The sequence below is a fragment of the Taeniopygia guttata genome, chromosome Z (genome assembly GCF_048771995.1).
Source record: "Taeniopygia guttata chromosome Z, bTaeGut7.mat, whole genome shotgun sequence".
In the NCBI taxonomy this organism is placed as follows: Eukaryota; Metazoa; Chordata; class Aves; order Passeriformes; family Estrildidae; genus Taeniopygia; species Taeniopygia guttata.
The window spans coordinates 58,907,177-58,932,048 of NC_133063.1; the positions used below are offsets into that span (position 1 = coordinate 58,907,177).

Consider the following 24,872-nt stretch of genomic DNA (forward strand, 5'->3'; position numbering starts at 1 on the left):
TAGCCTAGTCACAAAGATGAAATCATACTTGAACAAATGGTTCAAAAATAAATAAACTGCATTCCTATACCAGAAATTACATCATGCACTATACAAAGCATTGAGAGATGCCTTTTCCCCCACCCCTGTAACCTAATGGATTACATCTTAAAAAGAAGTCGCAGCATACAGAATGTGGGACCAGTGTAAAAAAAAAACAATTAATATTTTATTTATGAGGCTAAAGGAAATGAAAGCATTTTTAATCCTGTATGGCCAGTTTATTTATGTATTGACAGCTGTACAGACACCTTCCAAAAAACCCTGCAACACCACTCTTCACCCTAAATCAGTGTCTTTTGGGGTTAAACTTTAGGAAACAATAATTTCCTTGTGACTCTGGCATGCCAACCTTATCATGCATCTAGGGCAATGTGGAAGACTGTCAAGGAAATATCTTTGACTCTTCTTTGAAGAAGGGGAAAGCATTTAGGTGCAGTGTCTGATGGCGTATCTAAATGTACAGAAGACTTAGCTTTACAGATTTCTTGATTGGAAGGCTGAAACATAGGATGAGGTGACTGCCAGGAAAATCAGGCTTTCCTGGAAGTTTGGGAAATGCACTTGAAATTGCTTGTGTCTGTGGGTTAGTCTAGTGGGAAACAGTGACATGATCTACCTTTCCCTACATGCAGGTGGTGAAAGAAAAATAGTGAATTTTTAAGTTCCATATTATTCAGGCCTTTGGAGGCTTAAACAGCAAGATGAGCAAATTACTAGCAAGATCAAGAGTAGCCTGGGGCTTTGGAAATAACTTACCTTCAGTCATGTCTTAGATATTTCTTTCACAGTGATGTTACAGCAAATTTACTCCTGTCAGTTGTTAATCTGTATTACAAGGAATCTTCATGGAAAAACAGACAACCTAAAACTAAGAAAACCCTCACTCCCCTGCCTTCAGGCATATCTGCCTATAAAGGTATTCCAGTAATTTTAAGGAATTTTGTTAACAGATGCAAATTTATATCAAATATGTTTTCTTCAATGTTCTAAAATCATCTGTTGATTTGGCAAACTGTCTGCAATATGCCAGAAGTTGTGGAATTGGAGAATGAGAATTCAAGAAACTATCCAGTTTTGTGTTGCCCATCTGGTACGTTTAGGAATATGGCTTTTCCAAGGGATTGAGAATTGTTCATAGTTATAGAGGGAGGCAGATTCAAGTTTCATTTTCTGCAGGAAGAAGTAAGACAGAAAGATCCTGAATACAAATTAACTTGCTGTAAACTTGCTGTTTCTCTGCTTATACTGACAGAGAGGTGGACACAACCAGGGTTTTAAAATCATCTGTGATAGTGAAACAAAAGATAATTGATTTCCTGCAGAGTTCTGAGTCTGTAATTCTGTGATAGTGTATCAGTGTTTAGATGTGCACTAAATGTAGGCAGCCTTTCTATTGAAAGTCTTTTTTCAAGTGTTTGCAGTTCTTTTTCCTTAAATACATTGTCATATTGAAGGTACTGAAAAGAATCTGTCTATTCACAGTAAAATTATTTGTGTGTAAGAGAGGATGTGAATGGAATGAAATTTCAACGCAGATAAGGGTTTTGAATGTGAAATTTGAGTGTATGTATCTGAAATTCTGAAATAAGTTTATTAAAAATGTCTTCTTGGACTCAAAAGAAATATTTATAACACAAGAAAAGTTACTGTAAAAGTAATTATAGAGTTTGTAGATATGGATTTACATGTAAAGACAAGCATAGAATAGGACCATAGAAAGAATAATGTGTGTTGGAAGGGACTTCAGATTTCATCTCGTTTCATCTCCCTTGACAGAAACAGGGACATTTTTCACCAGGTTGCTCAGAGTTCCATCCAACCCAGCCTTAAATACTTTCAGGGGAGGAAGCATCCACAGCTTCTCTGGGCAGCCAGTTTTCTCTACCCTCACAGTAAAGACTTTCTTCTTAGCATCAAATCTAAATGTAGTCCTGTCCACCCCATGTCCTGTCACTACTTGCTCTTGTAAAAGGTCCCTCTCTACCTTTCTTGTATGGCCCTTCAGGTATTAGAATTCTGTAATTAGGTAAAGATAACTATACAAATAGTATGAAGATAACTATACAAATTTAGTAGAATTCTCTTCTTCAGGATCTTAACTACCTATCCTAGATTCTTCTCCTTCTAACTGCAGAACATCATATCTATTTTTAGGGGATTGGTAGCACAGGGAGCATTCTTTCTCCTGCTCTGAGCTGAGACAAAAGTAGTTCTCTCTTGCCATGTGAATTAACTGATCCTACTTGCTTGGGTTGGATGTTAACTTCAACTCCCAAGGATTTATTGGAGGGTCATCACCCTGTCTGTGTGAGAGCTCAATGGCCTGCTCAGATTCCCAGATGATACCCTGCCCAGTGAGTGCTTTATGCAATGAAGCTTGTCTATCTGGGCACACTTGCACCCATGGCACTCAACTCTGCCCTTGGGTTCTAGCAGGGCTCCCAGATTCTCGTGTTCACTGCAGCTGAGTCTCTGAGACTTCAGGAGGTCTGTTCAGGTGTAGGTGTCTATCTTAGGAAGCTGTGGCCTCTCTGTTTGCGTTCCATGCTCAGAACAGCAGTTGCAATGGGTAGGTAGATTGTGACCAGTTTTGTTGCCAAAAAAGTTTGCTACATGTTGACGACTCCATAGGATGAAGTGGCCCATCCTCATGAACTGCCATGCAGACTCCTACACCACTTCTAAAGCCACATGTCCTGTTGCTCACACTCCCAGTCATCTGCACTCACTGGACCCATTTACGTCTCCCATGATTGCTTGCCCCTGGCTATTCCTTTCTCATCTGTAGAATTTCTCTCTCTCGCTTGCAAGAACTGCTGGGACTTGTCTGTCTCCTGGCAGTCCTGATAGCTCTCTCAGCTGTTACTCAGTTTTCACTGACTCCAGGAACCTCTTGCCCAGCTGAAACCCAGTGCTTAGTCCACCCAGAACTTACTGTAGCTGCAGGTAGTGTCACCACTGTCACTATGCACTTTGCCAATTGCCCCAAGGAGAAACTTTTATCTTTATTTTTATAACAGGGTGTGCTTTGAGTGACAGTTGTCACATAATAGCAAAAAGTGACTGGATGCACAGCACTGATTTTGCAGTCCAGGGTAGTAGGGGACAGGGCAGGGAAAAGCAAAGCAGCTTCCAGTGGTTACGTTTTGTGCTTCCCTGGGCACTTGACATCATTCCATCCATGAATTAGACATGATTGAAACCATGTAACTTTGGAAATTATCCAAAACAGCATTATGGCCGCAAATATTGTCAAAAACTCTGCTAGTGTTCCACATTTTGCAGTTTTACCCTGCCCTGGCATGTTTTAGTTTATGTAAATTAATGTGTCAGGCATGTCTTTAAGAAGCCTGACTGAATTACTTAAGAATTACTGGCTATCCTTTTTTTCCACAGAACAGGTATTGAGAAACCTGTCTTGCTACTCATATTTCTTCTCATTTACATTATGTAAGAGACATGACTAGAACATGCCTAGTTTAACATAACTTACTTTAAAAATTGAAGGTCTTACAAATGGTTTGAGGAGGAATGCTTGGAAGACACTTCCATGTTTGTTGTACTGTCTTAGCTGTGCTAGGACATGTGTATGAAAGCAATAAAAACCGTAAGCCCACAAACTTCAAAACTGTAATGGGAAAGGTGTTACTGCTGTCCTACAGCTAAGCCTTGCATCTCCTGTAAACATGAAATGCTGGTGGGTCTGAAACCAGCTTCAATGAGGAAAGAATATGGAAAGCGGAATGAATGCTCAAAAAGTAAAGGTTGGTGGGTCAGTATTGTGGATTGAATTGTTTGGGTTCTAATACACTGCTTACTTCGAATAATGAAAAGTGCTCATTTTTGTTCAGAAGGTGTACAGCATTAAGTAGAATACATAAATATGTAAATACATAATTATATAAGAATATAGGCTCTGACTGATACTTCAGGTTTTCAGTTTAAAATTTCAGGTTTTGCAAACTGATCTTTCATATTCTTTGGGAGATTTGTGGCACATATTCTTAAAAATATTTGACTTGGTAAATCCATATGGGCTTGAAAGACAGTTGTAGAAGAGGCCTGAGGGGAAGAACAAACAACAGCTTCTCTTTTTGTGGTGGAGCTGCTTGCCCAGAAGTTGGACCCAGGATAAACAGACTAGGTTAGGTAAGAAAGTAGGTAATTTGTATTAATGCAAGCTGAACCTATATGTTTGCCTGTGTGTTCTCTATACGTGCAAGGGTGTAGAGTGGACTAAGTGCACAGCAGGCTGTAGTTTAATGTATTTTGCTCCAAGAGAGCTTTTTAGTGTGAGCTTTTTGGAGAGATTTTCCCCTCACATTTTCTACAAACTGAGAGGTCTAGTTGCAGACTCCTTTGGGAACATCACCTGTATGGCTTCTAGAGGTCTCACACCTGTTAGTGATTTTCTTGCTCTGTGCATTTTAGGTATTGAACCAAAATGTTTTTCTTGGTACTATTTAAGCTTATTTAAAGTTTTTCTGTGTAAGAAGAGGTGTAACTCTATGAATAGTGTTACAAATCTGTAGATACTGCCAATTCTGTATAACAGTAGTGGTTTCTACAACTGCTGTCTGGATATGCTAGCTTTAGCATTTGTTTCTGAATTAAGGTATGACCACAGTATGAGCTGCAGAGCAAACCCCCATCTGCACTGGGGCTGAAGCAGGAGTGTACAGGGCTGTCAGCACTGAGATCTATTGCAGTAAAGGATTCTGCTAACAGTGGATCTGACTTGCAGATATAGCAATTTTCTATAGTTATGGAATTGCCAGTATTTGAGTTAAAAAAATTGTATCTGATGGAGAGAAAAAATTGTCTCAGTTTTTTCTCCTGCTAGGCAAGTTACACTGACCCTAGTTGATAACAGAGCATTGAGCCTGTGTAGGGGAGGAGATGAGGGTAGCTCCAGATGGTGAGGGGGACCCCAGTTATACTTGCAGTCCTTAATCCAGGCAGAAGGACATTTGAGCACACTTGCTTTGACAGGCTATGCAAAAAAAAAAAAAAAAAAAAAAAAAAAAAAAATCATTGCTCTCCAAGGAGTTAGAAATCAGGTGAAATTCTGTGTTTCAGTCATGTTATGTGATCAAGAACTGAGGTTGATTGCCTCCAGATTTGCATTTGTTGACCCAAAATCCCTGTATGACCTTTTTGGTATGTCCTTTGGGCATGTGCCACAGCTGGTCTTGGATTGTAATTGAATACCACAAGGTTAGATGGTGAGGTTTTGCCAAGTAGAGTTCTTAATGATGAATGTTTTCTGCTTTTGGCTTAATCCAGACAAGAATTTTTAATTCCTCTTCCTTATCTTACTGCCAAATGTTCTTAAATGTTCGCTCAGAGATTTTTTTGTTTGTTTGGTTTGATTGGTTTGTTTGTTTAAACTTCTGTTTGGTCTTTTTGTTTGTTGTTTTGGGGTTTTGTTTTTGTGTTTTGTTTTGGGGTTCTGTGGGGGGGAGTTGTGTTGTTTTTTTTGGGGGTGGGTGGGTTTTTTGTTTGTTTTTTTTCCTTGTTGGTTGCTTTTTTTGTTTTGTTTTTTGGCCGGTGGGGGTTGTTATTGTTGTGGGGGTTTGATGTTGTTTTTGATAGAAACTGGCCAGCGAGTTTAAAAGTGCTTGAAATCTGGGAAAACAGGGAGGAAAGAACAGACAAGTAAATGCTAAAAGCTATTATATAAATCTAACTTCTGTGGTAAGCTACACTACAAAAAGGACTTTGCTCCCAATTCAGTTGGATCTGGTGGTTAAAGATGATCAGCAAATTGTGTTTTCTCTTGCTGTGCTCTGCAGATGTTCATGTCCAGAGGCACAATGGTTTGTATTTTTTTGGAAAACAGTGAGCATGATCTATAAACAGATTGAGCGCTGAAATGTGTTGTGCATAGTGATTGTTACCATGTAAAGTATGACATGAATAATATGTTGAAGAACCTGTCCATATAATGGTTTTCAATGGAAGTGGAATAAGGCTGCAACAGACCAGGTGAACTATTGCACTGTCTTCTATGATCCTTGCGTATCAGTGTACAGAGAAAGCAGTAAAAACCCCAAAAGAAAAATAGGATTTAGAAGGAATATAGTTCTCAATTTGCAGTATTCACCTAATGAGAGGTTTGTGGAAAGTTTGAGTTGGCTATCCTGGATTAATTGGCACAATGTTAAAAATGAGTGAAGATATATGTGGTCACAGAATGCCTTGATTTTCTGAGCTTCCTTGATGGGGAAGAAGATTCAGAATATTGAGGATAGATGAAAAGCAGAAAAACAAGCAACAACGCCTCTTACAGAGTGCTCTTTACAACTCCATTTTCCTTCCCTCATAGCTTTTTCTCATGTCTCTCTGACTTCTTATTTATTGTTCTTCCTACTTGCTTTTTGAATTTTTCTTGGTGGGAGAAATTAAACAATACTAATTCAACAATAATTGTGTGTTTCTAGCATGCAGAAGGAGTATCGTTGAGGAATTGGGAGTGGTCAGAACATTGTTATGTAGCCAGTCAGTAAATGCAACTTCCTATCACGTGGTAGAGAGTAGCAGTCTCCTGATTTTTTTCCCTGTAATTGCTGACTGTGTATTACAAATATTTGATATATTTCATGCTGTCGTTTTCAATATGGTGCTCTTTTGAATGATGGCTATTTATCTGTACTGAAGTACTGAGTGAGGTTGGTTAAGATGGTATGTACCATAATGATTCTGGCTTGAAGAAGCAAAGTTAAGTTCCCAGGCCCCTTCATTGTTAGGTTTCTCATATCAGTTGAATTTCTATTTTTGTTAAAACTGTTGCTGTCTCTTGCCCAAGGCATAGTCAAACAGGGGACTACTGTAGTGTCCTCTGATTATGTATAAAAGCATGCTGATTTACCATGTCTGCGTTTAGATAGCTAATATTTTATTTGGCTATTGTTTTGAGAGTAAACTTAAATTGACATTCTCCCCTCTCACAGATGTGCTATGTGTTTCGGTTTTTAGGTAGTTATCACAAATATGAGCTTTCTGTCCTTCCATGAATTTATGACACAGACAGTGGAAACTAATATTAATATTACAAACACAAGGTGTAATGTGTTAGACAAGAGCAATCTTTCATCCAAGGACCAAGCCAAGGCCAGTAGTGAGACCGTCTCTCAGAAAAGCTAAGCTTAGAGAATCTCTCAGCATGATTCAAACAGAAAAACTAAAGATACAGAGTGAGTCTGAGACACAGTTTGGCATCCAAGGAAGTGCTAGCTTTTCTGATTAGTGTAAATGCTTATTTTAAGCATTTTCCTTTTCTCTGAGAAAAAGCTTAGCTTTCCTGATTAGTGTAAACACTAAACTATCAAGAAGGTAAATTTGTATCCTCGGCAATAAAGAGGTCTTGATTTATTTTTCAGACACCAGAAGGTCACTTCATACAAATCATCTGTAACTTCATTTCTACAGGCTCAGGGTATTGTGTTATCTTAGATGCTTTCCATGTATGGATATTCTTTTTTGCTGAATGAATTTTATTGCTACAACTGGAATTAAGATAATGTATATTTGAGTTTCTTGGAAGTGTGTTTCTCTTTGTAAGAAAGAGAAAATATGCCCATATACTAAGGGTATATGACAGCAATAGATAAGGTATGCTTCTACTCCGTCTGTGGTAGTTTCCTAATCTTTCTTGGACTCAAAAATAACATTACTGCTTTACAGAAATGAAACTATAACATTAGAAATATTACCTTTTTAGTTTTGATTTTGTACTGAGTAATGGAAACGAATTAAATTAGTATCCCATTGCCATCTGCTGCTTTGACTCCACTCACAAATTCAGTAAACTTCACATGGTTGAACTCACACACATGAACATGTACTCACATATATGTATATATGTGCATGTATATATATATATAAAAAGCTGTATTTTTATTTTCACCTGTGAGTATGCATAAACATGCACATTACTCAGGAAGTGTCAGAAATGTTGGCCTATTTTACCACTGATGGTTCCATTCCTCCTAGTCCCTTCTGCTTCTGAGTTTAGCAAGTTATTTCCCAAAAATGTCCATCATGCTTAGGTGTATTTAAACTCCTGGATTGACTGAATGTCATGGTTTTTTTCTTGCCTTTTAACTTTGAGTAACAGAGTACAATGAATCAAAAATAATAGTTTTGATGGTAATATTGATAATCAAGTTGCTGTCAAGAAAGACCTAAAAGTCTAGTTTGAAAGAAATGGTGTCACAATTTTAATAGAATTTAAGAAAAAGTCAGCACAGTGGCTTTGCCACTCATTATCACCAATTGCTTAAATTGTCTGCTGCTATCTCTTAAGTCCATATATACCAGGTCAGTCTTGTTACTGCACAAATACAGACTCAAGCTTTAGGCTAAATATCAAATATTCTGCAATTTCTTATGTAAGCAAAAATATGTTTTAGCAGCTGATGCTTCACCACATGTTCTCAAAACAGATAAATGAAATTCCACCTGCCAGCCTGAATGTGAAGTGATGGTGCCCTTGTCTTTCTCACTATAGCTGGAATGTTAATGTTGTTTCAAGCAGCATGAAATATAGTGCTCTCGCTAATCTACAAATAAGCGTTCACAGAGTATAGTTCCTTCTTGTGGAACTTGCGGTCTTGTTCCCTGGGTTCAGTTGCACTTTCCACATACCTGATAAAGCTCTTACAAACACAATTACATGTGTTACCTCAAAACCAAAGAGCTAAGGTTTGGTATCTGGGAAAAAAAAAGTAATTTTAAACTAGCTTTCTTTATTAGCATATGGTGTTTTTTGCTACAAAAAAAAATTGTATTCTTAATCCAAGTAGAAAGATACCAGTATGAATGGTTATTGTATTTAGGACAAATACATTTAAAATAAAGACACCTGTACCAGGGTATAAGAACATGTTGCAAAAGCAACTGCAGTTGTAATAGCAGTGGGTTCATTTAAATTTTTTTTTCATGGTATATATAATCAAGATGGAGGTAACAGTTTTGCATGGTAGAATGATTCAATACTGATTTCCTTCTGATGTGGTGGATATGTGTCATATTCAAAGTCTGCTAAGCTTCTGACACATAGAAATTTGGCAGGTATCTGGAATGTAGCTCCACTCTGGCCTTTTCACAGATAATCTTGGAAAAAATAAAGTTGCTTATTGTGTTAATTTTCAAATGTAAGTGTGCCTGGAGCATTTTTTGTCCTCCTCTCAAATGATCTAGAAGCTAACACAAGCATACATCACATTTTGGGATGGATATCTGTTCAGAACTGTGAAGCTGTAAAACTACGCAAAGATTTGAAGCCTTACCATTTCACTCGGATGTTATACAAGCCATGGATTTGATAAACAGATCCCATTGGAAACTTCATGCTACCAAGTGATTGCCTTTTTAAAAATAAATTATATTGGGACAGAGGTTCTTACCTTAAGTACATTCTAAAGCACAAGTACTTCAGTATTTGACAATAAGCAATGGGAATTTAGTGTACTGTGTGTTTTTAGCTAGTGAGCTTCGTGTTAACCTGAAACATGAAAAGCTTTAGGAATAGTATAGTAAGGAAATGATATTACATGGGAGTATTTCTTTAATGAAAACTGTGTGTAAAATGAGACATCATAGAAACAGTTCACTAGTTGCTAAATTAATCAAAGTTTTTATGTCTTGTGGTTTCATGTGCATAATTTTTATGGATGTGGTGGAACCTAATGATTAAAGGCTGTTTTTCTACCCCTTTCTGCATCTTGCAGGCATACAGGAGTTTCCAGAAAATATAAAAAACTGTAAAGTCTTGACAGTTGTCGAGGCAAGTGTAAATCCAATTTCAAAGTAAGTTTGTAAATTTTTTGATGTTTTATATTTTGTGCAAATACTACTGAGTCTAGAATTTGCCCCAAGACATGTGCCAGCCCTTGGAGGCGACAGTAGAGTTCCCTGGGAAATATCTTCATTAACCTTGTTGCACTGTGATCTAGTATAGCTATCTCATTAAAGTACTTTGCCAAAGTTAATAGGCTATGTAGACCATCCTTCATTATACCATGTATAATGTCTGCTTAAAATCCATCACTTCTCTGTGGCTGTACAGAAGTGTGCAGAGAGTTTTCTTAATAACAAAAATTAATTCTGGATTAATATGCATTTCTGGTATGGTGACAAAATTACTTTGCCAGAAATCTCCACTGCCAGAGATACAACATATCTCTTCCGGGGAAAAAAAGGGGTTGTGTATTTTTTAATTTATCCTGTTGTTTCTAATTAATGCCTTCTCATTTCATATCAGGAGATCACAACTTAGTGGCAAGACTACATCTATTTGTAGCTTTTATTGCCTGTAGACATTGTTCACAATACTTAAAATAATTTTGAAACTCATCTTATAGAGAACAACTATGTAGTGTGACTTTAAAGAAATTCACCCCCTTAATGTCATCAATATGTAGGACTTCAGTTGCTTAAGAAAATATGACTTAATGCCCTGAATATAAATGAAACTAAGGTACTATGTTATTTTACTTCTATATAGACTGCCAGATGGATTTTCTCAACTGTTAAACCTAACACAGCTGTACCTGAATGATGCTTTTCTTGAGTTTTTGCCAGCCAATTTTGGCAGGTAAGTTGAACAGAAAACTTTATATCTACCTTAGTTTTAAGTTTCTGCAGAGCAGTTTCTTCTGGTTCTGAAGAAAAGTGGATGCTGAAGAAAGGGAAAAACTGTACATTATGAATTTGCAATAGTTACAGGGAAAAAAAGCCCTGGATCTGTATCAGCAGCTTTTAATTTTGACTTCTGAAGGACAGACGGAATGCTTATGAAGGGCGTAAAACATATTTACATTCTTGTTTATTTTCCAACACTAGTCTGGTAAGTAAGGAAGTATTTTTGAAATTTGTATTGCTTGTCATGTAGTAATTCAAGTGAAGCAAATAATGACAATTGTAATTCCACTTGTCCTGCCTGTCCTGGATGCACAAATTACTTTATGCACAACTGTAACTCTCAAGTCAATTATTGTCAGGAATATTTCTGAAAAACCTGACGTATTTATGATGCATACTGACTATGCAAAACTGTTAACGCGTAATAGTTTTAGTACAAGATAAATACTAATCTGCTACCTCTGTAAAATAGATTAAATCTTGCAAGCAAAAATGAAAGGGTAATAGTCATAAAAGGAAAACTCCTAGATGAGCATAGGTTCTGCTGTCCTTATCACACTGCTTTTAGCCATTTCTGTAGTTTTCCCCTCTCTATTCTTATTTTATGCTCTTTTTTCCTAGATTGTCACTTTCCCAACCCATCCCATGTCCAGCAAGCATCTCTTTCAGAAAATACAGCAATTAGTTAAGCAATCGTGTTGCTGAGTGAAAAAATGGGCCTTAGGCCCATTTTTTCACTGTGTTTTTCACATTGTGCTGTGTGCAACACAGTCTGCAAGAGATTAGCACAGCCCCCAGATAGTGCTGCAGCAGTTGGACAGATCAGGAGATGGACAGTGGAACATAAGCACAGGTGCTCGCCACTAGTGACCCTTAATTTATTAGTCATATATGATCAGAGCTGTTGGTTTGCTCCTCTCTGTTACCAGTTAATGAATGACTAAGAGCACCAGATCTGCTACACATTCAGCTATCAAAACAGATGCTTATGATGCAGATGCATTATTGTCATGCTTTTCTTTAACTGCTGCACAAAGTTTGCGTTTCAGAAGCCCTCATTAAGGTTGAGGAATATCTGGAATATGCATACTCTTATTGGAATTCTAATGATTGTCTATGCTTTTTTCTGTTCTGTTTTTTAATAGTCTTACCAAGTTGCAAGATTTTCATAATTAAAACAGGCACTACAGATAAACTTGAAGACTTAAGGATGACACAGCTGATCCTTTAAGTAGTTAATCTTACACATAGTACACATTAAAAATTCTCATAATTTTTTTCTTTGTCACTGTCAGTTTCCATAATGCTTAATGGTTAGTGAAATGGTGAAGTCATTAATTACTAATATCATAAGAATAAATCAGTTACTGAAGACAACTTGAAAGCCAGTTCTCCATTGTGTTTCTCTCAATAGTTATGAAGAATTCTGCTTTGCTTGTTAAAATCTCGTGATTTGCAGCATCCTGTTGTATACCTAGGAGAATGAATTTGAAGTATTCCTGTATGGAAGTTTACCTGCTAAAACAGTGTTGCATAGAAAACATAGTGTTCTATAAGAAGATGATGTTTAGATCAAATAAATTGGAAAACAATGAAACATTATAATACCATTTCAAAGTGAGGTTCAGACCCCTTTGACATTGAGTAATTATGTTCTGTAAATGATGAGACTGCTCTGCTATCCCACAATCTTACATCCAGGTATAAATACTTTATAGTTCAAAGTCTTTTAACTTGTACTTCAGAATATAGAAATACTTCTTTTGTATACAAATAAAAAACTCTCCTAGAAACTTTTGAAATATTTAATCTCATAAATGACAAGCCTACAGTTTCTTCCAGTTTGGTGCATTATTTTTTTTTTGTATACAGCCATATAGCTGTTACTTTTCATTGTTTAGGAGTATGTGAAGTAACAGTTCTTTTGCCTGCTCTTACTGGCAACTATTGTTAATAATAGTATCCCCTAAAAGCTAAGCCAATACATATTGTGGCTAACAAGGTTTTTATGCTCTGTGTGTCAGGTTAGAAACTGGGTTTCTTACATCTCTTTCTCTCTGAGTGTTCATTGTTTCTGCAGTTTAATTGCTGCCATTTCTTATGAGTGTTATCCCTCATTCTCTCACCTGCTGTATTTGTATTGTTCTCACATCCCTCAATTATTAGACTAAATAAAATTTTGTTTTCTTCTGGTGTGGTAGGTTTTCCTTTGTGTCTGAGTATATTAATATATCTTGGAACAGGTTTCAGTTTTAATTCATCTTCTTTTTGACAGAGGATGATGACATCTATAGCTATATTTAGAATTTGAATGAGATCTCTTCATGGCTTGTACAGTGTCATGATTATCTTCTTGTTTCTCTTGGAAATGTCTGTGGTTGTGCTTCAGTGTTCCAATTATCCTTTTTGCAACTGCCTAGTGTAATTTCTTACATGATTAACTGATGTGTTGGACAGTTCAGTTAGAAATGGTTGATGCCTACACGGAAATCCTAAGTACTTGGCTTGGTGCTATGGTATCTTGTCCTTTTTTCTAAGTTTTTTTTTTAGTACCTAAGGCTGTACAGATTTTTTTTTTTTTTTTTTTTTGCCCTAAGGTGTCTTACTAAATCACTGTATTGTCTATGACATAAGCCAAGTTAAACATTTTTCTGATCTTGAAAGATTGCTATTAAAAAATCTTGAACGGGATAGTCATAGAAAGGGTCTTTGAGCACTTCTATCACTACTAACCTGACACTCACCCTTGATGCTTTGTAAATAAATTTTTCATAATAGAAGGCACTTTTAGAACATGCAGTGTTTTATTGGATTTATCTCCATGCTTTATTTTCATCTTCAGAATTTGTGCTAAAGGTTTTGATAATTGCAAGGTCAAAATTATGCCATCTTTTTTCCCCATTTTTTGTGAATATTGTATATGGGTTTTCTTTTAATGATGTTGTTCTTGTCCAGCCTGTTAGGTTTACTGAAAGTCATCAGACTTCTGATATGATGAGAGTTCCTTTGGAATTCTCAGGTAACAAAGTGGGTTTTTTTGCTCCATTCCCAAATTAAAATTTGAATGTGTTGATATTGGCGCAGATCATGGCTTTAGTCTTGATGCCAGTGCACAAATATCTGAGAAGTATTATCCTTGCCTAAGAAGACCATATATGTTGTATCTGAATACATAATGTATATTTATGTTTAGATACACAAATACATAAACAGAAAATGTTAAACTTGAAACACACTTCTTTCTCATTTTGAGACAGGGTTTTAAAAGGGAAACATTATTTGTTAATGGGTGTTGAAGATAAACAAGGATTTATCTTCAGTGTAATTCTAAAATTCTGTCAATGTTGTCTATAATGGGATATTGCTTCCAGAGCCTCTTTACTGGATATTGTAATTAATTTGCTTTATATCTATTTTCTCAACAATATGCCAGTAGTATCTGTAATAGTAGATGGTTTAGTAGTATCTACTTCAGGATATTTTTTACATAAATGTACAGTGATAATCAAATTTAAGTACATATATATGTATGTATTTAATTACATATATACATATGTGTTCTGCACAAACTTTGGTAAATGCAGCCTGCAACATGCATACCTTTTATTTCGCATGCCTTTGCATTTTATTAACAAAATAAAGATATTCTGCTTTAGGAAAACTGCTGAGGAGGTGTAAAGTAAGGAGCATCTCTCAATGTTTAGATTTCCAAGGAATGACTGCTTGTTGCACAGCATGTTTCAAGTGTACCTGCTGTATGTTTATTTTCCTTTTTTTCCAGGTAGCACAGTTTATGAAGCCAGATTTAAGAAGGATATTGATTTCTCCTGGAAAATTGTTCATGTAGAGATTCTGTTTTACCGAAAAGTTGTGTTGCATTTAAAATGCAGGCTAAGATGGTTATCATTAAAGAACAATACTGAAAAAATAATTCTTTAAGCTATTACGGAATGTATACTTCCAGTTGAATAATACCTGTTACAGCTTTGTGCATTGGTGATGTGCAGATACTTCCGTGGTGATGGGTTTTTCAAGTTCAGAAATGAAATATTCTGTACAAGAAGGACAGATCTTTGTCACAGAATGGCCCAGATAATACACATTCTGCCACTGTGAATTCCATTTTTCCTTTAGTATAGGTGAATTAGTTCTTGATTTCTTTTCCAAATTAAATGCCACTACTTCAGGTCCCTTTGCAGTTCAGATGCTCAGCTTGGATGGATGCTGGATGCTCAGCACCAGCAATTGAAAAAACCAGCTAAACCTAGTATTTGATGTGCATTATTATTTTAATCTTGAATTAGCTCTTCAAGTCATAATGGAATAGGTGACAACTGCTTCAGTCCAGTATTTCTCATTAATTACTGGAGGAAAATTACATGTTTAGACACAGCATGTATCTCCCAGCCAGGGAAGGTCAAGAATTTTTTCCTAGTAACTTCTGTAAAGTTCTATGCATAAGAAATTCAATATTTATATCTTCAATCTCTTAGAGAAAATAGGAACAAGGTGACAAAGCTATAAACATTTCTGTCACCAAAGGCAATCTTTAAGTTGACAGAATTACCTTATTACAAGCATCACACAATTCTGGCTAAAGTCAGCGAAGTGTGGATATGCATATTTATAGTTTAGCATATGAAAGGAGATTTGCTGCCATTGTATTCAATGTAAATTTGACTGCATACATGATTTGTGAAAAAAAACCAACAAAACAAACAAACCTACGAACTGTGTAGCTGTCTTCCCTGTCATCAAAGCAGAACACCAGATGAAGCCTAATGCAGTTCTTGGTTTAGAAATCAAAGCCTAAAATGTTCATTCATGTCTGAGGGTTCTTAAAAGAGTTCTGTTTTGCACTAGATTAGTATCTTAGGGTACTGGTAGGGTAGGATGCCTAGGATGTCTTTCCCACTTACGTTCTAGGTGAACAGGAGTGCTATTACCATGAATAGAGGTTTTATTAGGGTATTCTTTCACCACTGTTGGGATGTTGGGATTTTGCATTTTTTAAAAGAAGTTGGAGGGAGGAGGTTCCCCTCCAGCAGTTGCTACCAGATAGCGCTGCTTGCAGTGCTGGGCTGCACTGACCTCTCTTCTCTTTCAAGGTGACTCTTACATTTTTAGGTTATTTGTGGGCATGGCGGATGGCTGCTTTCAAACTCATCCAATATTGAGTGAATATCTAGAGGAAAAATAAATACTGTTTTCTGCTTTCTATTTCTACAGAAAGTATAGTTGCTACCACTTAACTAAAATTAAGGTTTTTCTCTCTGTCCTTACAATGCACCATATATGTTAAGCACCTTCAGGAAAAACTGGTCTACTCACCAGGCTCCTTTCTGATTCAGGGACCTTAATACCCTAGTCTGTATTGTGTGAGGGCTATCAGTGGGTCACGTGTAGAACTCTTTTCATTACAGTCCTATCAGTATTTAAACTAAATCAGTTTCTTAATTTTTTTTTAACAAGCTTTTCACTTCATCCCAGTGCAAAAAATTTCAATGGGAATGGTACATTGCATGTATGTCAGGACTGCTTGGAACTTACCTTGGCTCTAAGCAGTTGAGTTGAGATTTAGTGGTTATTTGTTTTGAAACCAAGGATTTACTAGAAAAAAGGTCAAACCACCTTCTAACAAAAATGTCAAAATGGATTCAGAAGCTGACTAGAAAGAGAATATGGAAGGAAATCCAAGATTAATTTAAAGCTGTAAGGTGCAAGACTACAGATATTCCCCAGATAAGACTTCTTGTTTTAAACTGATTGCCAGTAGTAGAAATTGAACATCTTTAGTTGTGCAAAGTGATTCCAACTTTCTGTCACTCCCTGTGTACTTTTCATTATGACTATAACATGTACCCATAATTAATCCAATGAAGGGTTTCAAAATTTTTGGGATGAAAGAACAAAATATGTTCAAACAGGTGCAGAAAAGCAGACAAAATCTGTATTGTTTGTTGCTTTACCAAAATCAAACTCCAGCCAATAAATTTAAAATAACATGCACATTTTGCACAAAATTTCACCTTAATGTTCCAGGAAAAAATTTCAAAAATTTTCAGATTTTTTTTTCTTTTAATTCTATAATAATAACTGAGGTCAGAGATTGCTTTTGTCATTAAATACAGAATATTGTAGTAATTTGTTATGCCTTTCTGTTACAGATTAACTAAACTCCAGATATTGGAACTTAGAGAAAACCAGTTAAAAATATTACCAAAGTAAGTATTGTGTAGTCTAGAAATTCCTACAGCATTTGTTTAAGCATTTATCCATTGTACCTCTCTCCTAAAATCTAACATTTTTCTAGTCCCTGCCTTGCAATTCTTACTTCATCAAACAAGCCTAGGCTGATGGTGATGCAATTCCTTCTATTTCTATGAACAAGAGCAATGCTCAGTATTTTCCAACTGGGACTCTGGAGCTCCAAACAGGTTAGCAAAGATGTAAGAGGTCAGTGAAGAAAGAAACAGATCCCAAAGGTGGGATGTGAATAGCTATTCAAAGTCATGAATATGTTGTGGGGCACTGTAACAAAAATCTTCCCCTGGCAACAGAAATTGGTAGAGTTGCTGGTTTTGGTGGATGTAAGAAGTTTTGGTAGAGAACAGGAGGCTCTAATGATCGAATATTCACTCTGCCCAGCTCATGCCAGGAGGCACTTGAATGCTGTAAGCTAAAGTGGAAATTGCCAGCTCTTCAGATAAACAGACAGTTTTTTTAGTGGCTGTAGCTAATTATAGGTGTAAGAGATGATCAAGGGTTATGTTCTATTGGGATTCCCTTTTTAAGTCCCTAGATACTGTACTGTGGAGTCTGTGGTATAAAGCCAGAACTCGTATCTAGAATGACATGTACAGCATTAGAAAGTGTGAAGTTAGATCTTCAAAGTGTGAAGCATTCTGTGGTATAAATACTCGCAGTTCTATTCAGCTCTCTCTGCTATCATTAGTTTTTAGCAGAAAAAAAAATACAGGACACGTAATTTAGAGTGGTAGCTCTCTAAATTAAGTTGCTCCCAACTGACAAACAGTAGCTATAATTAAAACTTAGAGCTAATAGAGATTTTGTTTATAAGATCACTCTGACCTTAATTGCCATAATTAACACTAACAGCATGAATTACATGAAATAGTTCTAAAATGTAGTTTAATCTGGTAGTGATGAGACAGTAATACATTCTTTAATGTATTTAAGTTAAATGTACCCTCTGTTGAAGGTGCTGGGAATCTTTTTTGTTGACGTCAGTATTTTCAGAGTTCTGTTCTCAATTCAAAACTAAACAGTAACTCTCATGAAGAGCTCCTCTTTTTCATAATAATTTATGGTACATGCTGAGCTGCCAGCTTTATTATTCTATCCTGGTACTCTTACAGAAGATGCAACAGCTTTAAAAAGAGTAGAAAATTTAAAGCAGTTAATAAGATGCTAAGCAGTTAATAAGTAGTCCTAATATTTTTTTCTATAAAATACCAATATATATAATGTTTTCCTGTGGCTCTCATCTTTCTAATATTGTTACAGTAAATTCTTTCCTATTTGTAATAAGAAATGTATTTGGAGAAATTCTGCAGCATCAATCTAGCCCTCTTTCTGAGTAAAACATGCACATATTTTATGACCCTAAAGTATGACTTACTTGAAAGAATGTTAATCAAAATGGGTGATCAGTGCCAACACACTACATCAACCTTCCTTTATGCTAAACTTTATGTGAAATACATATCATTTTGTTTGGAGCTTATCCATAGCCAGAGACTGAAAGTGGCACCATTCTAATGCAAAACAGCTGGATGAAACTATTTCCACTGAAAGGAAAGCAAAAACACAGAGACTATTTTTGAGGCATTTTTCTGATGGGTAAAGTGGGTCCAGTAAAAATATGGTGGTACCTTTTTCCCCATTTTTAAGCTTCTATGGCCTAATTGTCAATAAAAAGAGTAAACATTTTAGAAAGAAGCACGTTATATGAGAGTATAATTACAGTGATGCAGGGCCCAATCTTGCCATCACGCACACTCCCCTTGAATTGTATGCCACTTGATATAAGCTGTACTGTTAACTTTAGTGAAGCTGTCTCTATATACAACAACAGAATTTGAGACATAATTTAAGCTATCTGATCCCTTAGTACTGACCTGAATTGATGCCAAGTTTAATAATATGAATTATGGAAGAGGCTTTCCGTTTATGGGAGGGATTACGCAGCTCCATGTCAGAGATGAAAATAGGTGTGACTCCATGATCTAGTTAATGTTTGTTTCAACATAGTTTGGCATTGAATTTTCCTGCTACCATAACATTATTGGAAGCCTTGTTTGCATTTTGTCTGATGGTATTTCTCTATAAACAATACAGAAAATGGAAGAAGATACTAGTCCTAGAAAATAGTGCTATTATGTAAACAGCAGGGAAAGGAAGGAATATTTTGGAGACCTCATCTTGCAAACGTATTTGTGTATGTTTTGTCATTGAGTGGATGTGTTTGCTAGATCACAGTCATTTGGGCATGGGAAAAAAGGGCCCCAAATCAGTAAAGCTAAGTTGTTTTCCCTGTCATTGTTACATAAAAGCTACAGAATGCTGTGTTGGATTCTTCTAAAGGAGTTCTTCAGCAGTGCTTCTGGGAGACTCTTTGGGGCAAATTTGTTAGGAGCCTACAGCACTAAAATTGATACTGGCATGGTCTCACAAAGCTTTGAGATATCAATATTTGGCAGGATTTCAGAGGGACTCAGGTAAGTTTAGTTAGAAATTGAGAAAGAATATTAGCTTACTGATACTCATCCCGTTAATTAGCTCCCAGAAATGAGTGAATTTATTTTTTTTAGAGTCTTTTGAAAGTAGTATTTTCTTGTTTTATTGGGTTTTTTTCTTTCCTTCTCTAGTACAGTAGGAATGTTAGCTAGACGCTTTCCTTCAATGCCTATGTATACTATTTGTACAGTGCAAAAAAGGCTTCTGCTGCTTTCTTCTTGGTCTTGTCTTTACCTACTTATGCTAAATTCCTTGTTTGTACCTAGCTTAATTACTCTAATGTAATGAAAATCAAATTTCTAAACAAATGTTAAGTCTCCTTCTTGGAGATTATTTCATGAATAGTAATTATCACATTAAATTACTTGAAGTAAATATGACATTTTCCAGGATATTATTTTTGATCTGTATGTTCAGAGCAACTGTAGATCTTACTGTATTTGAAGAAAAACTGAAGCTTTGAATAGCTGCATAGAGCATCTTGTGCTCATGCAATTGTTTCTTGAAGAAATTAGTGTGATATTCTGACAAGATACAAGATTCTACCTTTTAGAAGCTCTTACATTTAATTTTCCAGAAATGTATAGTATATACATAGTTGCAGTTTAGTAGTATCTAAAACTTTAATATGTAATCATTCTGTGAAAATCTCTTATTAAATAACTACATAAATATGTTTTTATATGAGGGATTCACACTCTCTTAAGAAGTACTTCCAGGTAGAACTGCTGTTGACTGTGAAGTACCTGTTGTGACTGCATGTGGAGTGGTAGATAATCTCTATGGTGTCCCCAAAGTGCACTTAAATAGAGGAAAAATGTTTCCAAAACACAGCTTGGAATAATTGATTTTACTTTTATTTCAGACATTGATTTAGTATTTGCCATAAGTTATGTTAAAGAGTATTGATGTGTCACAAAATCCAATTTAGTAATCTTATTGAATGAACAACTAGAAAAATAATTAGGGTTCCAAACCACATCACATGGAAGTAACATAGCAGCCTGGAGAGGTATAAAGGTGGTGTTGCATACTGTGTTTCAACAGTGCTCTTCTCTGTTTTGACTGATCATTAGTCTTCCTTTGAGAAGAAAACATGTAGTTAACAAGCCTTTGACTGCTGAAGGGGCATATTGTAATTGGAGATTAAAAAGCTGAACCACTCAAAAGAAGAGATGCACCACTGCATTACTCTTTATAATGAAGATTTTTTTTTACTGGTCTTTAGTTTTTGCAAGTTCATCTTGCAGCCTCAAGTGTGTTGCAATGTATGCTTTGTGTGACACTCAGCAGTCTGCAGGATCAGTAATATCTGCCTGGTTGTCCAGTGTGTGAAAAATTTCTCTTTAATTAGGTATAGTTCAGTTACAGAATAGCATCACTACTTAATATTGATTGCTAGATTTTTGTAAATCTGGAAGATTTGAAGCAGCTAGTATTTTCTTAGACCTAATTCTTTATTAATCCCTTTCCTGTGCAGAACCATGTCCAGACTGACTCAGCTGGAGAGACTAGACTTGGGAAGTAATGAATTCACAGAAGTGGTGAGTTTTGCCTTAGTAAAAGAGCTCTGCATCTCTTAAAAATCTTCTTATCCTTTGATCTAGTATTAATAAATACAAAAACATAAACATCATCTTAAGAGTTCTGCTACTTTATGGAGCCCGTTATAAAAATTAGGTGTGTGATCTTATATGAAAGTGTACGTTTTTACTCCATTTTAAAATAACACTGTGTTATATAGTGTGGTTACTGTACTGCTAAATAATTAAGAGTAATCTGCGTTTGAATTAGAAAAATGATTGTTAAGCTTAGAATAAATTCTAAACACTTGTTGATTGTCATGTATTGAATGTTACAGTTTTTTGCCTGTTTTTATTATTGTGCATGATTTAGATTCAAGGGAAACTATATTAAATTTGAATGTTGTTCAAAGCAGTATTTTCAGTTGAGGTGCTCTGATTTTTCCTTCAGCATGCATTGACTTGTTTCCTGTTTGTGGTCTCACAGGCAAATATATCTTATATTTAAGGGTCGAATAACATCTCTCTGCTTTTGCAAGTACTTTCCTAGGTAAAGGAATTGAAATAGAAGTATAATGAAACTTGCTGACCTGCAACACAATATAGTCAAGCGCTTGTGTGCCACTAGTAGAACATGCAGAGCTGAATATTTGCCTAGTGATATGGTTTGGAAAGTAGGGGAGTCTATTTCAGGAATTTTTCATTATTAAAGTTAAACATCTAGCTCTTACCATGACAGCCATATTCTCATCACAGGGTAGATATTTGTGTGGGTGCCTTAAGCTAATGTTTAAATTACATCTTCTTCTTGGAAAGTGAGTTATTGGGAGTCAGGACTGCAACTTCAGCAGAAATCCTGTCTATTTACTGTATAACAAAATTTACTTAGCATTTATCTGAACTTAGCTGTACTTATTAAGGTGCAGTAGTACCTCTTTTGTATTGCTTTCTCTGGAGGGAAGTTTAAATAGGGAAAGCATATGCAGCATTAATGTTTACAAAGAAGGGGTCTTTCCCTGATAAACAAGGTGCTTTTAACAATAAGTTGTATTGGAAACACAATCCCACACTTCATTTTATGGATGGAGTGGTTAGCTTGTGTTATGGAGATGCTCCTGTTGTTGATAGAAAAAATGAAATTAGTATTGATTTTCCCCCAAACCAAAAAATACCTGGGGTTTTTGAAAAACAGGTCCCCTGAGCTGATGAAATTTAAAGGTTTTTAGAGGTCCTCCATCAAAACTGTACATGTAACATGTGCTTAGAGTGTGTGCCTGTTGAAAAATAATACTTTCTGTAAAAGACACCAAACCAACATAAAGCATTTCTCTAGAAATTATTGGTGCTGTGGTCAAGTTCTTCAAAGTTTTTGTATATCTGTTATATATTTTAATTTGAAAAGTGAGTTATCTGGGTTTTCTCTGATGACAAAAAGTGAAAAAAGTGGGTATAACAGCTACAGTAACACATTACTGAAATTGCAATAGACAAATCACTGGAGTTGGTTTTGCCATTCACTGGCGATTTTTCATAAGATTTTTTTTAAATGGCTTCCCATTACAGCCTGAAGTACTTGAACAACTGAGTGGATTAAAGGAATTTTGGATGGATGGTAATAGACTAACACTTATTCCTGGGGTAAGTTCTTTTGATGTGTTAAACATACAGTATTTTAAACTACACAGGTACTTGCTTTGTCAATAATCATGTATATTGAAATTGTTATATAATTTTACTGTTACTTAAAGCCAAAAGAATGCATGCCACTTGAGTGCTTAACTAGTCCACTTAGAAATTATCACTGATCATGACAGCTGCATTCACAGCTTTTTGGGTTTGTTTTTTTTTCATTGCTTTTTTTCAAAAGTTATATATTTCTCATCTAAAAATTAGGTTACAATTCAGGAAAACTAATAAAAATCTTAAATCAAATTTAGGTTTGAATAGCCCTTCCAGAAAGGGATTATTCTATGTTAGATAGCAAGCAGGAATATATAGGATAAATATGTTATTTGGATTTTTACTGATCACAGTTGTAAAAAAGCAGTGCCAGTTTCAGTGCTTTGTAAACAGGGAGCATAGTCAGTTCCTGAGAAAACAGTCTGACTTTGTATGGGTTCCTGACATCTTTCAAGATTACATGTGGTCCAGGATGACCTATTATTAAAGTAGTTGAGAATCTGTGCTTAATTTAACAAGCTAATAAATGAGTATTTGAAATTTGGGAATGCTTGGTTCATGTGGAATAGTAATACAAGCTTGTATTTTGGCTTATTTCTTTCAGTTTAGTACAATTAGGGATTCTTCATTGTTTTTGAGGGTGCAGTTTTGCACAAAAGGCAAAAATGAGCATTAAAAGTCTACTGGAGCATAATGATGTCCGCACATTACGTGTTTCTTTCTGAAGTCTGTTCTAAAGCTTCAATTGCTTGTTTCATGGTAACTAATCACACCGTTGAATATGCAGAGGACTGACCTTAGGGATATGCAGAGCTACTGTGGGGTGTCTCTGTGTAAAAACATCAGCTGTGCTTATCCACACAAAATGCTTCATTTGAAAGTTTGTATGTTTTGCATAAAATTATATTTCACTACTCTAAGTATTTTCCTCTGGCATTACACTTGAGAGGTCAAATCTGCTGGATTTTTTGTTTTGAACTTGCACTTTCTATAATGCATTATTTTCTCTTGCTTTTAGTTCATAGGCACTTTGAAACAACTGACATACTTGGATGTTTCTAAAAACAACATTGAAGTAGTTGAAGAAGGTATTTCAGGTTGTGAAAGCCTGCAAGACCTACTGTTATCCAGTAATTCACTTCAGCAACTGCCAGAGTCTATTGGTTTGTATTTTAAGTTAATTCATGTTGTTAGAAGCCTGTAGTTCAGACACAGAGAACTAGAAAATACTAAAATGACATTCTAGATCTGTTTCTGTGCCAGTTCTTGATAAAGCTGTAATGTATGACTGAATAATAACCTAAAATTGGTTTGGAACATTCTTTACTTTATACAGTAGTTTGTAAATGGATGAAAAACTGCTGTCTCTATCAGGAAAAAAAAAAAAATTCTCCCTGCCCCCACCTGACTACCCAAATGGTTGACACATTATAAACTGGCAAACAAGTTCTGTAAGCTCATCTCCTTATTTCCTTAGGAGTACAGCATGATAGGCACACCAGGGAGTAGAGAAGATGTGGTGGCTTGCCCAGAATGTTGGATTTTTTTCCCCTCTTAATTTAAAGTTAAAACTCAGCTTAATGAACTCAAATGTCCATTTTTATTTACTTGTTCCTATTGTTATAGGTTCTCTGAAAAAGGTGACAACACTTAAAATTGATGAAAACCAGTTAATTTATTTGCCAGACTCCATAGGAGGGTAGGTATTTCACCAAAATAAGAAGTTGAATTGCCTTTCTGAACTGAATTACTCTTCTGTAACTGTGGCTCCTCTTTCGGAGTTCTTTTCTAACTACTTTATTTAATTTTTTCCTACATGTTAATGCCTTAATACAATTTAAAGCAAGAGTTCTTATATCATAGTTCTGCTTTGCAGCATGAATGTTTCTATTACTTAATACCAAAGGATGTATGTTCCTCACTTAATGCAGCCACCAATCTATAAAACAAAACTTGAGTGTAAAAGAAAACAGGGTATTTAAAGAGTCAATTAGCTTTCTGAAGCTGTTTTGGTTTTTTTGACAGTAATATGACTATGGTAGATAATGCAAATGATTGCCCAATCTCAAAAATCTTGTAAAAAGTAAATATGAACATTGTATATATATATATATAGAGAGAGAGAGAATTTTCAGCTATACTTTAGCAAGTTTTTAATATATATTTTGGTGTTCAGCAATTTAAATTAAAACTTCTAAATAATAGCAGAAATAATTGGCT

General features: G+C 35.6%; 1 protein-coding gene across 16 annotated transcripts in view; it reads left to right on the forward strand.

Moving 5' to 3' along the window:
- The window catches only part of ERBIN (erbb2 interacting protein), a 117,196-nt gene that overhangs the window by 60,888 nt on the left and 31,436 nt on the right, over positions 1-24,872 (forward strand). For all 16 annotated transcript variants that reach the window (XM_072922097.1, XM_072922102.1, XM_030257596.4 and 13 more), the window contains 7 exons: positions 9,777-9,855; positions 10,553-10,642; positions 16,857-16,913; positions 20,930-20,993; positions 22,536-22,610; positions 23,671-23,815; positions 24,279-24,351. In XM_072922097.1, coding sequence (XP_072778198.1) covers positions 9,777-9,855; positions 10,553-10,642; positions 16,857-16,913; positions 20,930-20,993; positions 22,536-22,610; positions 23,671-23,815; positions 24,279-24,351 — 583 coding nt within the window. The remainder of the gene's footprint in view (positions 1-9,776; positions 9,856-10,552; positions 10,643-16,856; positions 16,914-20,929; positions 20,994-22,535; positions 22,611-23,670; positions 23,816-24,278; positions 24,352-24,872) is intronic.